Source organism: Vidua macroura, chromosome 4 (assembly GCF_024509145.1).
Source record: "Vidua macroura isolate BioBank_ID:100142 chromosome 4, ASM2450914v1, whole genome shotgun sequence".
Classification (NCBI taxonomy): Eukaryota; Metazoa; Chordata; class Aves; order Passeriformes; family Viduidae; genus Vidua; species Vidua macroura.
This window is the reverse complement of record NC_071574.1, coordinates 27,361,982-27,372,774: the sequence shown is the minus strand read 5'-3', so window position 1 is coordinate 27,372,774 and position 10,793 is coordinate 27,361,982. Positions and strand designations below refer to the sequence as shown.

At 44.2% G+C, this 10,793-nt stretch overlaps 1 protein-coding gene across 1 annotated transcript; it reads left to right on the top strand.

The window, feature by feature from the left end:
• The first annotated feature begins 24 nt into the window (after positions 1–24).
• Positions 25–9,625, top strand: PLA2G12A (phospholipase A2 group XIIA). The gene is made up of 4 exons (XM_053975443.1): positions 25–315; positions 6,134–6,210; positions 7,070–7,235; positions 8,293–9,625. Exons 1-4 carry the CDS (start codon positions 93–95, stop codon positions 8,409–8,411), a joined length of 585 nt encoding a protein of 194 aa, XP_053831418.1. The 5' UTR covers positions 25–92; the 3' UTR covers positions 8,412–9,625.
• The last annotated feature ends 1,168 nt before the right edge of the window (positions 9,626–10,793 follow it).

Sequence of the window (10,793 nt, the reverse complement as noted above, 5' to 3'; positions counted from 1 at the left end):
GGGGACCATGGCGGCCGCGGCCGTGGTAGCGGCGGTGGCGGGCCGGGCCGGGCGGGCAGCGGAGGAGAAGGCGGCGGCTTAGCGGGCTCGGCATGGCCCCGGCCCGGCTGTCGCTGCTGCCCCCGCTGCTGCTGCTGGTGGTCGCGGCCTGCGCCTGGCGGCCGGCGCGGGGCCAGGAGGCGCCGCAGACCCCGGACTGGCGGATGACGCTGAAGACGATCCGCAATGGCGTGCACAAGATCGACATGTACCTGAACGCGGCCCTCGACCTGCTGGGCGGCGAGGACGGGCTCTGCCAGTACAAGTGCAGCGACGGTGAGCGGGGCTGGCGGCGCGACCCTTGTCCCGGGCAGGGCGGCCCAGCGCCGCTCCCGGCGCAAACCTCGCTGACGCGTTCTGCCGGCGTGCATGCCTGTAAATACGTGTGTGAACCTCGGCGAGCAAGCTCTCGCACGTGTATGTGTGCTTAAATACGTGTATAACGTGTACGGAGCGTGTGTACACGTAAGCAGTTCTCTTAACGCGACTTTTAAGTAGCTCCTTTTAAACGTCTCCAAGATGTTTGCCTTGGAGAAGGGCTTGTTTGTGTCAAATATGTAGCTGATGTGTCCAGGGAAAAACCCTGGAGAGGGAAGAATTGCTCACTCCCGGCTGGTTATTTACGAGCACTCCTGAGCATTTCGGTTTGGGACAGAAAAGCTTAAATCTGAGCTGGCATATGTTGTTTCGAAGTCTCGCTGGAACAACAGGTTTTAATGGCAGCCGCGTTTGCCAGTGGAAGGAATGCATCCTGCTGTTTGTAAATGTCCTGCTGCTACCAGCAGAGGACATCTGTGCTTCTTCCCTGCGCTTCAGCTGCCTGATTTACCCGAACAATAATTGAGGCAGCTCAAGTTGGCATGACCTGATAGATGATGAAGGTTATTGTTATTATCATAATCATCAGTATTATTATTACATTAGACTATTATTATTAGGCTGACCCTACTCAAGCACGGCTTTTGGACCAGATCACAGAATCACAGAATAATGAGGTTGGAAGAGACCTCTAAGATCATCGAGTCCAACCTATGCCTTAACACCTCAACAAGACTACAGCACCAAGTGCCATGTCCAGTCTTTTTTTAAACACATACAGAGATGGTGACTCCACCACCTCCCTGAGAAGACTATTCCAGTGCTTTATTATTCTTTCAGTGAAAAATGTTTTCCTAATATCCAACCTGTACCTTCCCTGACGTAGCTTGAGATGGTGTCCCCTTGTTCTGTCAGTTGCTGCCCAGTGGAAGAGACCGACCCCCACTTGTCTACAGCCTCCGTCTTCAGGAAGTTGTAGAGAGCAATAAGGTCACCTCTAAGCCTCCTCTTCTCCAGGCTAAACAACCCCAGCTTCTTCAAACATTCCTCACAGCGCTTGTGTTCCAAGCCCCTCACCAGCCTCGTTGCCCTCCTCTGGACACACTCAAGCATCTCAATGTCCTTCTTAAACTGAGGGGCCCAGAACTGGACACAGCACTCAAGATGTGGTCTCACCAGCGCCGAGTACAGGGGAAGAATGACCTCCCTACTCCTGCTGGTCACACAATTCCTAATGCAGGCCAGGATGCCATTGGCCTTCTTGGCCACCAAGGCACACTGCTGGCTCATGTTCAGCCGGCTGTCAATCAGTCCCCAGGTCCCTTTCCACCTGAACACTGTCCAGCCACACCGTCCCCAGCCTGTAACGCTGTAGGGGATTTTTGTGGCCAAAATGTAGAACTCGACACTTAGACTTATTAAACTTCATGCTGTTGGACTCTGCCCATCCATCCAACCGATTTAAGTCTCTCTGCAGAGCCCTCCTCCCTTCCAATAGATCAACACAAGCTCCCAGCTTAGTGTCGTCTGCAAATTTACTAATGAAGGACTCTATGCCCTCATCCATGTCATCTATAAAAATATTAAATAGAACTGGTCCCAGTACAGATCCCTGAGGGACACCACTGGTGACTGGCCCCAGCTGGATGCTGCACCATTCACCACCACTCTCTGGGCCCGGCCATCCAGCCAGTTCCTAACCCAGCGAAGAGTGCTCCTGTCCAAGCCGTGGGCTGCCAGCTTATCTAGGAGCATGCTATGTGAGACAGTATCAAAGGCCTTGCTGAAGTCTAAATAGACAATATCCACAGCCTTTCCTGCATCTACCAGACGAGTTACCTGGTCATAGGAGGAGACCAGGTTGGTCAGACATGACCTACCCTTTGTAAACCCATGTTGACTGGGTCTGATACCCTGGCCATCTTGTAAGTGCTGTGTGATAGCACTCAGTATGAACTGCTCCATTATCTTACCTGGTACTGAGGTCAGGCTAACTGGCCTGTAATTACCAGGATCCTCCTTTCTACCTTTTTTGTAAATGGGTGTCACATTGGCCAGTTTCCAAACGCCTGGAACCTCACCAGTGAGCCACGGCTCCTGATAAATGATGGAGAGCAGCTTCACAAGCTCATCTGCCAGCTCCCTCATCACCTAGGGTGGATTCCATCTGGTCCGATTGATTTATAAATATCCAAGTGTCCCGGCAGTTCTCTGACTGCCTCCTCTTGGATAACAAGAGGACCATTCTGATCCCTGGCACCACCTACCAACCCCTGAGGACAGTTGTCTTGAGGATAAGCTGTCCTACCAATAAAGACTGAGGCAAAGAAGGCATTAAGCATTTCCTCTTTTTCCTCATCTTTAGTTACTAAGTTGCCTGCCTCATCCAATAAGGAACCTAGGTTGGTTATACCCTTCCTTTTATCATTGGTATATTTGTAAAAACTTTTTTTATTGTTTTTAACAGAAGTTGCCAAGTTAAGTTCAAATTGAGCTTTGGCCTCCCTGATTTTTTTTCTACATGCCCTAGCAGCTCCCTTAAATACTTCCTGAGAAATCAGTCCCTCCTTAAAAAGATGATACATCTTTTTTTTATTCCTAAGTTCCTTCAAAACCTCATTGCTCATCCAGACTGGACGTTTGCCTCGTCGACTCATCTTTTGGCACACAGGGACAGTCTGTTCTTGTGCCCTCAAGATCTCTGTTTTGAAGCACACCCATCTCTCCTGGACTCCTTTGTTTTCAAGGGCTGTTTCCCAAGGAACTCTCTGAATAAGTCTCTTAAATAGGCCAAAGTCTGCCCTCCGGAAGTCCAGTGTAGAGATCTTATTGATATTTCTCCTTATTTCACCAATTATCGAGAATTCTATATTTTCATGATCACAGTGCCCCAAGCGGCCTCCAACCTCCACATCACCCACCAGTCCATCTCTATTTGTGAACAACAGGTCTAACATAGTCCCTCCCATGGTGGGCTGGCCCACCAGTTGTGACAAAAAGTTATCCTCCACACACTCTAAAAACTTTCTAGATTGCTGTTTTTCTGCTGTATTAAGTTCCCAGCAGATGTCTGGTAGGTTGAAGTCACCTACAAGAACAAGGGCTGATGATCCTGAAACATTGTTCAGTTGCTTATAGAATAAGTTATCCACCTCTTCATCCTTGTTGGGTGGACGATAGCAGACTCCCAGGAGGATGTCAGCCTTGGTGGCCTTCCCCTTAATTTTTACCCATAGGGACTCTACTTCATCATCATTAGTTTCAATACCTATGACATCCAAAACTCCCCTAATATAAAGGGCCACCCCTCCGCCTCTTCTCCCTTTTCTGTCTCTTCTGAAGAGCTTGTAGCCATCCAGTGCAGTGCTCCAACCATGTGAGTCATCCCACCATGTTTCTGTGATGGCAACAATATCATAGTTCAGCTGATGCACCATGGCCTCTAGCTCTGCCTGTTTGTTACCCATGCTGCGTGCATTGGTATACATGCACCTCAGCTGGGCTACTGATTTCTCCCCTAACACAGTCTTATCATCCTTGGGCTTGCTTCCAGACAGCCCAGATGCATCCCCTTCCCCCTTCAAACCTAGTTTAAAGCCCTCTCAATAAGGTCTGCCAGTTCATGAGCTAAAAACCTCCTGCCCTTAACAGAGAGATGTATCCCATCTGATTCCAGTAGAGCAGGTGCCATAAAGGTTGCTCCATGATCAAAGAATCCAAAATTTTGCCAATAACACCAACCCTTGAGCCATTTGTTAAAGATGTGGGTTCTCCTATTCCTTTCATCATTTTTCTCTGCCACCAAAGGCAGAGAAACTACCTGTACACCTGTCCTATCAACCACTTGACCCAGTACCCTAAACTCCCTTTTAATCACCTTGACGCTCCTTTTTTCGATCTGATCACTGCCAGCCTGGAGTATCAGCAGCGGGTAATGATCAGAGGACCGAATCAGCCTAGGAAGTCTCTCAGTAATGTTTCGTACCAGGGCTCCAGGGAGGCAGCAGACCTCCCTGTGGGATATGTCAGGTCGACATACGGAGCCTTCTGTCCCTTCAGAAGGGAATCACCCACTACGATCACCCTTCTTTTTTTCTTTATGTTAGAGGTGATAATCCGTTTTTTAGACGAGTCATAATTGGAAGTCTCACTGGGCAGATAATTTTCTTCTAAATTATCTGTCTGGCTCTCTAGATTCAGGGCCTCATACCTATTCTGAAGTGGCACCTGGCTAGGGGATGGAGGGCAGGAGGGATTATTGTTATTACCACCCCAAGCAGGGACCCATTCCCATTCCCCTTCATCTACCAGGTGCCCCTCTATTGCCTGAGAGTGAGAGGCATGAGTCCTCTGACTCCTGGTGGGCCTCCTTTAAGGATGTAAGGGCTGAACTCCACCAGTCTATTTCCCTTTCACTGTTCCTGATACTTCTTAATTTTTCAACTTCCTCCCTAAGCTCAGCCACTAGCTGAGCTAGTTCACACCGTAGGCAGGCCTTCTCCACAACATCCCCTGAAGCCACTGATAAGCTCAAACACTCCGGGCAGGAATGGGTCTGTACAGACACATCCTTTTTGGAGGGCTCTACTTGGTCACATACACCTGTACTAACCACAGATTTTGACCGGGTTAAAACCATTGTTTAGGAGAAAGCCCAAGATTAATCAACCAATATAAACACTACACCAAACTAGCAAGAACCTCCAGCCCTGCCTGCTTGCCCTGCCTGCGCAAACCGCTGCGCAAACTGCTGTGACCCTGTTTGCCCGCTCCTGTTTGCCGCACTCCCCGGAGGTCTCTTATAATGAGTCACTCAGGAACACAGGAAGCTCCACCTCCCGTTCCTGAGTGGCTCACAATCACTTACTGTGCTGCCTTCCAGCCTGACCCATTCTGTGATCACCTCCTGTGATGTGCCCATCCCCGGTGCCAGACAGGCAATGCCCCAGAAACGGGATTTCTTTCCAGGCTTTTCGCTGGCACCTCAAGAGCACCCCAGAATGGGAGGCTGGCATAGCCTGTCGTGGTGGAATCACATCATCCCAGTTTACTGTGTCAGAATATTTGTTAAGTCGGGAAATGAGTCTGGTGGTGACACCCTGGCTGACTCTACAAGAGCGGCCAGGACACTGTGACATTTACACTCTGTACTAAAATATGCATCTTTCAAATGTGTTTTTTTCCCTATTACATTTAACTGTGGCTTCAGATTGTTTCCAATACTGAAATGAATGGGAAGGTTGTTTTTCAAATTAACTCCACAGTCTTTCTTAATTTGGGATGCAGAATTCCTTTGTTTGCTGCACTAGCAAGTGTTCAGGGAGATGTGAGTTTAGCAGTCTCTACTAATTCAAATTCAGCTGTAGAAATAAAAATGATGTTTCATCCCAGTTAAGATAAAAAAATCAGAGAACTACTGTCAGTTGCATATAGAGCATAGAAGTATTTATGAACTTACACTAAAGTCCTCTGTTAATATAGTCCTGTATATTGACCATACTTAACCAACACATCACTTTTAGTAATTTTTTTTAACTTAGGAAGCAAACACTGACACTTGCTCAGGTGCCTTGTCCCCATTCTAAAAAAAATTGCTTAGTACCCCTAAGTTGTAATTTGGAAAGAATTGTTGATATGCAGGTGCCTGAATATATGTTTAAGGTAAAAATACAGCTGATACTGTCTTGAACCAAACAAATGTCTGTGGTGAGTTTTAAAACTACTAAAATCCTGTGCAAAAAAATCTATTTGAGACATGACACATTACCTTTTTCAGGATCAAGGCCCGTTCCTCGCTATGGATATAAACCATCACCACCAAATGGCTGTGGATCCCCTCTATTTGGAGTTCAGGTAAGTATTTCCATTTTGGGGCTCCTATGTGTGTCTTTCATACATCAGCTTTCCTCAATGTAGATGATTTTTTCCATCCCCCCTTCTGAGACAGCATTCATATACAAGGTCCCTGTTCTTATCAGCTCCTAACACGTGCTCTGGTAACAACATATGGGAAGTGTTAGTATTATAAACAAACATAGCATAAGCATTTTCAAAGATTGCAAGCATAAAATGTGATGATGATAAATTTCTTGGGTTTTGAGTGTTTGGTTTAGTATTCTCTTTGCACAGTCTTGAAAGCATTGTGTAACTGCAGCTATAGCTGAGTGAGAGTGGAGGGTTTGGCTATGACTCTTGCTGTCCTTACTGACACTAACCCTTTTTCCTTAATGCTAGAAAGAAAATTGGAGTCAGCTTGTTGTCCTCCAGCTTTGGGACTTCCTTTTTTCCCCAACTCTGCCCATCCACCACCCCAGAGTGTAGGCCGGGGCTGGGCAAGAGGCTGGGTGGGGACACAGCTGGGCAGCAGACCTACACTGAACAGAGGGATATTCCATACTGTAGAGTGGTGCTCAGCAATAAAAACTGGAGCAGTGGGATAAGGTGGGGAGGGGGTCAGTTGCAGAGCTGTGTATGACTTCCACATGGCTGTTGCTCAGAGACTGGCTTGGTATCCCGTCTGCTTTGAAATGTGCTGAATACTTTTTGCACTGCTTTTTTTGGGACATTTATGTCTTCTTTGATTCATCTATTAAACTGTCTTTATCTCAACCCATCACATTAGTTTTAATTTTTAACTGTTACAGTCTGTCCATAGGCTATATTTTTCTTATGCTGGAATACCAATGGAGGTGTGTACGTGTTTTCTTCACAGTTCGACATCGGTATCCCATCAATGACAAGGTGCTGCAATCACCATGACAGATGCTATGATACTTGTGGCAATAAAAAAAATGATTGTGATGAGCAATTTCAGACCTGCCTCTCAAAAATTTGCAGAGATGTGCAGAAAACACTTGGAATCTCAGAAAGTGTCCAGGGTAAGTGTGAAAAAGTTTTTATTTTTTTTTTTTCAAGTTTAACCTGAGCTTAACTTGGCAAAGAATCTTTGTGCAGTGCAGCAAGGCCACGTTTTAATAAGCTGCTGAAGGATGCTTTGTTCTGTCCCTCTGCTGTGCAGCCCAGATGCTTGTACAGCAGAGCAGTGACACAGCATAGGAAAACGATCAGCGTTAAAACTAACTTCGAGTTAAGGTTAGTTTTAACTTCAGGGGAAAAATAATGCCGCCCATTTGGGAGTATGAATATGGGAATACAACTTGATCAAAATGCATGTCTAATTCTTGCATTTACTGTAACATAGCTGTAACATGACTGTTCTGCTGGGTGATTTCTAACCTTCTATGTGTGACTGCTAGTAAACTGTAGGAAAATACAGAATCTTTCCCTTATTTCATCTGTTATGAAATAAGGTGTTAAAATAATATACTGTTATAGTGGAAGTAGTTAATGCTGTCCCCTAGTGAATAACTGTTAGGTTTCTCTGTAACAGGCCGTATGATATTTCTTCTGGTCATCTCATGGATACATGACATAACTACTTTTTAACTTGGGCAATGTCACTTTCATAGTAAATACTCCCACTGAGAGCAGTAAATTCTAAGAAAAATCTTGTGTTTGAACTTCTTAAATTTATTTAACTGTAAATACATCGTCATGTTAATCTTCCGTGTCAGAACTGGTGAATATTTGTTCAATTCTGTTGAGCTGATGTTAAAGATAGCAACCTCTGCATCAACTGGGATGCAAAGAGTGAGAAGGTAAACCAGCTATTTCATCTTCCAAGATTCAGTATGTTTCCAACACAGATAACATTCCATATGCAATGAATTTTCATTTTGTTTGGCATATAAAAAATCTTTACTCAAAACTTAAATGACTGTGTGTTGGTTTAGTCTTTCATTTGACAATCTATTTGCTTTGCCCAGAGAAGATTGCTTCTTTCTTAGAGTTATTCTCAATTTGCCCGAGTTTTCTCCTGTTAGTTTCATATTCCACTCAAAGAGTACTTTTAACTAAACTCTTCTTTGCTTGCAGCTTGTGAATCAACTGTTCAGCTGCTGTTTGATGCAGTTATACATTTAGGATGCAAACCATACCTGGACAGCCAGAGAGCTGCTTGTATGTGTCGTTACGAGGGCAAGACAGATCTCTGAAAGAAGACACCGAGATATCATGGTGTAGAATAAAGCCGAAGATTCGGCCAAGATGAAGCAAGGCTTTGGTTACAAACCTTTAGGCTTTTCAGACAGTGATGTATTAAACACTGACATGAATTTGCTGATTTGAAGATCACTACGGTATTCTCATTCATGTAAAAAGAAACAAGTCATCCTTCTCTCCATTTTATGCCAGAAGCCTGGGAACTGAAATTGTTTTCTTTTGGTGTATGTGCACCTGTATGTGCTGTTGTAAAATGCTGGTGCCATTTTAATGTTCCCAAGAAGACTCAAGAGGCACCGAAGAGTTACATTGAATTCTCAGGTGATTTTTAATACAGGTCAAATTTTAGGTTTACTAGCAGTTGAAGTATCTGATGGGTTCAAAAGGAAAGAATGTGTTGTGTATACCAATATAAGACATCTTACATAGCCTGTATCTGCGTGTTTCTGCTGCAGTTGCCTTGAGTTCCCTCTCATGTTTGTGGTCCTGCAGGTTTGTTGTTAAAAAGCCAGGAAAACGCCCCAAGCCAATGTATATGCACTACATATTTCTACCTGATTCTATATCAATGCCTTACTTCTGCAGCACTTTTCAGATCAAATACGTTGATCCTTTTAAGGACTGTCCAGTAAAATGAACGGTTTACAGCCTAAGGATACACTTTTGATTTGACAGAATGGTGAAATGTAGTTTCTATATTGTTTTTTAAAAATTCATCAAATGTCTGTTTTTGAATAAAACATTTTTGTGTTGTGTATTATATGCACGGAAAGGATATATGTACAAATACGTTGATTTATATTTCTGTTGTGGCACAACTTGGGTACTGTATTCATTTTTGCTTTCATTTAGTCTGTTCTGATGAAAACTAAAACCAAGTTCCACAGTTAAGATCAGTGTGCCCAAAAAAGTTATTTATGATGCCCTCTGTGAGGCTGATGGATATATAAGCTTATACTTCTGTCACTTCTTCCCTCTCTGACTTCTCTAGCTAAAATCACCTGATGCCTGAATTATTTTGGGTTTGCTGTCTGTACTCTCTCTACTTGTTGCTTATCTACAGGTGTGAGTCCTTAGTTAACTTCTGCATTAGGTCTTCTGTTAGAAAGATAATGATTTGCTTTAATTATTCACAGGAGAGGAATAAAAATGAAAGTATTGCATCTGTGAACAGGTAATAGAAATTAAATACATAAAATTCACTGGACTCATGGACTATAATGTGATATAATTTTGTGGTTTTTCTTTACCAGTTGTGTTTTTGGTTTGTCCCTAGAGCTTAGCGTTCATCTCTCTCTTTATCCTTTTCATTTTTATTATTATTTTTATTTGTTTACTTTATTTCAGTATCTGAAGTGTTCTTACCTAAACCCATGAGTTTTACTTTTTCTGTTTCTCCTTCTCCCCATCCCGTGTGTGCCTGTGAGTGTACAATGCCTGGAGTTAAACCAGAACAACACAAAATTCTTACTGTTGGAAAGAGCTGGGTTTTGTTCCCTCCTGTACTGACCAGTAATTATACCATGAAAGCCTCCCGGAGTTTCTTTCAAATCATGTAAAACACTAAAAAGGGCTTTAATACTGCTGGATAGCACTGATAGTTCTGTTTGCAAACCACAAGAGGCATTTCACTTCTTCCAGGTAGTCTTTAGTTTGCACAAGCTTTTCCTGTAGCAGAAATCCTTGATTAGAGTTACCTGCAAGTTATACAAAACGCATTTTGCAGACCATAGCCCTAAGATGAAGGCTAGCTATCACCCCTAGGACCATTCATACCATTTAAGAACTTAGATATTTATAAATATAGGCAAAAATGTAATGCTTGTCCTGGTTGTGGCAGTTATAGTTAATGTTTTCCTTAGCAGCTGATACAATGCTGTGTTTTGGTTTGAGGATGAGAATAATGTTGATAAAACACAGCTTCTCCTGCTGCGCTGCCAGCAAGGAGGCTGATGTGCACAAGGATTTGGGAGCAGACACAGCCAGGTCAGCAGACCCCAGCTGACCCAAGGGATATCCCACACCATATGGAATCATGCTGAACAATAAAACTGGGGGGAGTTGGCCAGGGAAGGGCACTGATCACTCTTTGGGGACTGGCTGGGCATCGATCAGTGGGCAGTGAGCAACTGTACTGCGTATCGCTTGTCTTGTATATCCTTTTGTTACTATTTCCCCCTCCTTTTCTGTTGTTAAACTGTCTTTACCTTTTTTCTGATTTTCTACTTCATCTCACTGGGCTGCAGTGAGTGAACAGCTCCGTGGTGTTTAGCTTCGTGCTAGATTAAAGCATAACAATATTATAGATAGCGGCTCATTTAACGCAATACTGCATCTTTTTGTGCAGTCAGTAATACTGCACAGCAGTGTGTCCA

Bases quoted from the DNA above. Each gene is read 5' to 3' on its own strand.
- PLA2G12A (XM_053975443.1), top strand. From the start codon at position 93: ATGGCCCCGGCCCGGCTGTCGCTGCTGCCCCCGCTGCTGCTGCTGGTG. The intron at 6,211-7,069 runs GTAAGTATTTCC...TTTTCTTCACAG, and splicing joins CCCCTCTATTTGGAGTTCAG to TTCGACATCGGTATCCCATC. The intron at 7,236-8,292 runs GTAAGTGTGAAA...CTTTGCTTGCAG, and splicing joins AATCTCAGAAAGTGTCCAGG to CTTGTGAATCAACTGTTCAG.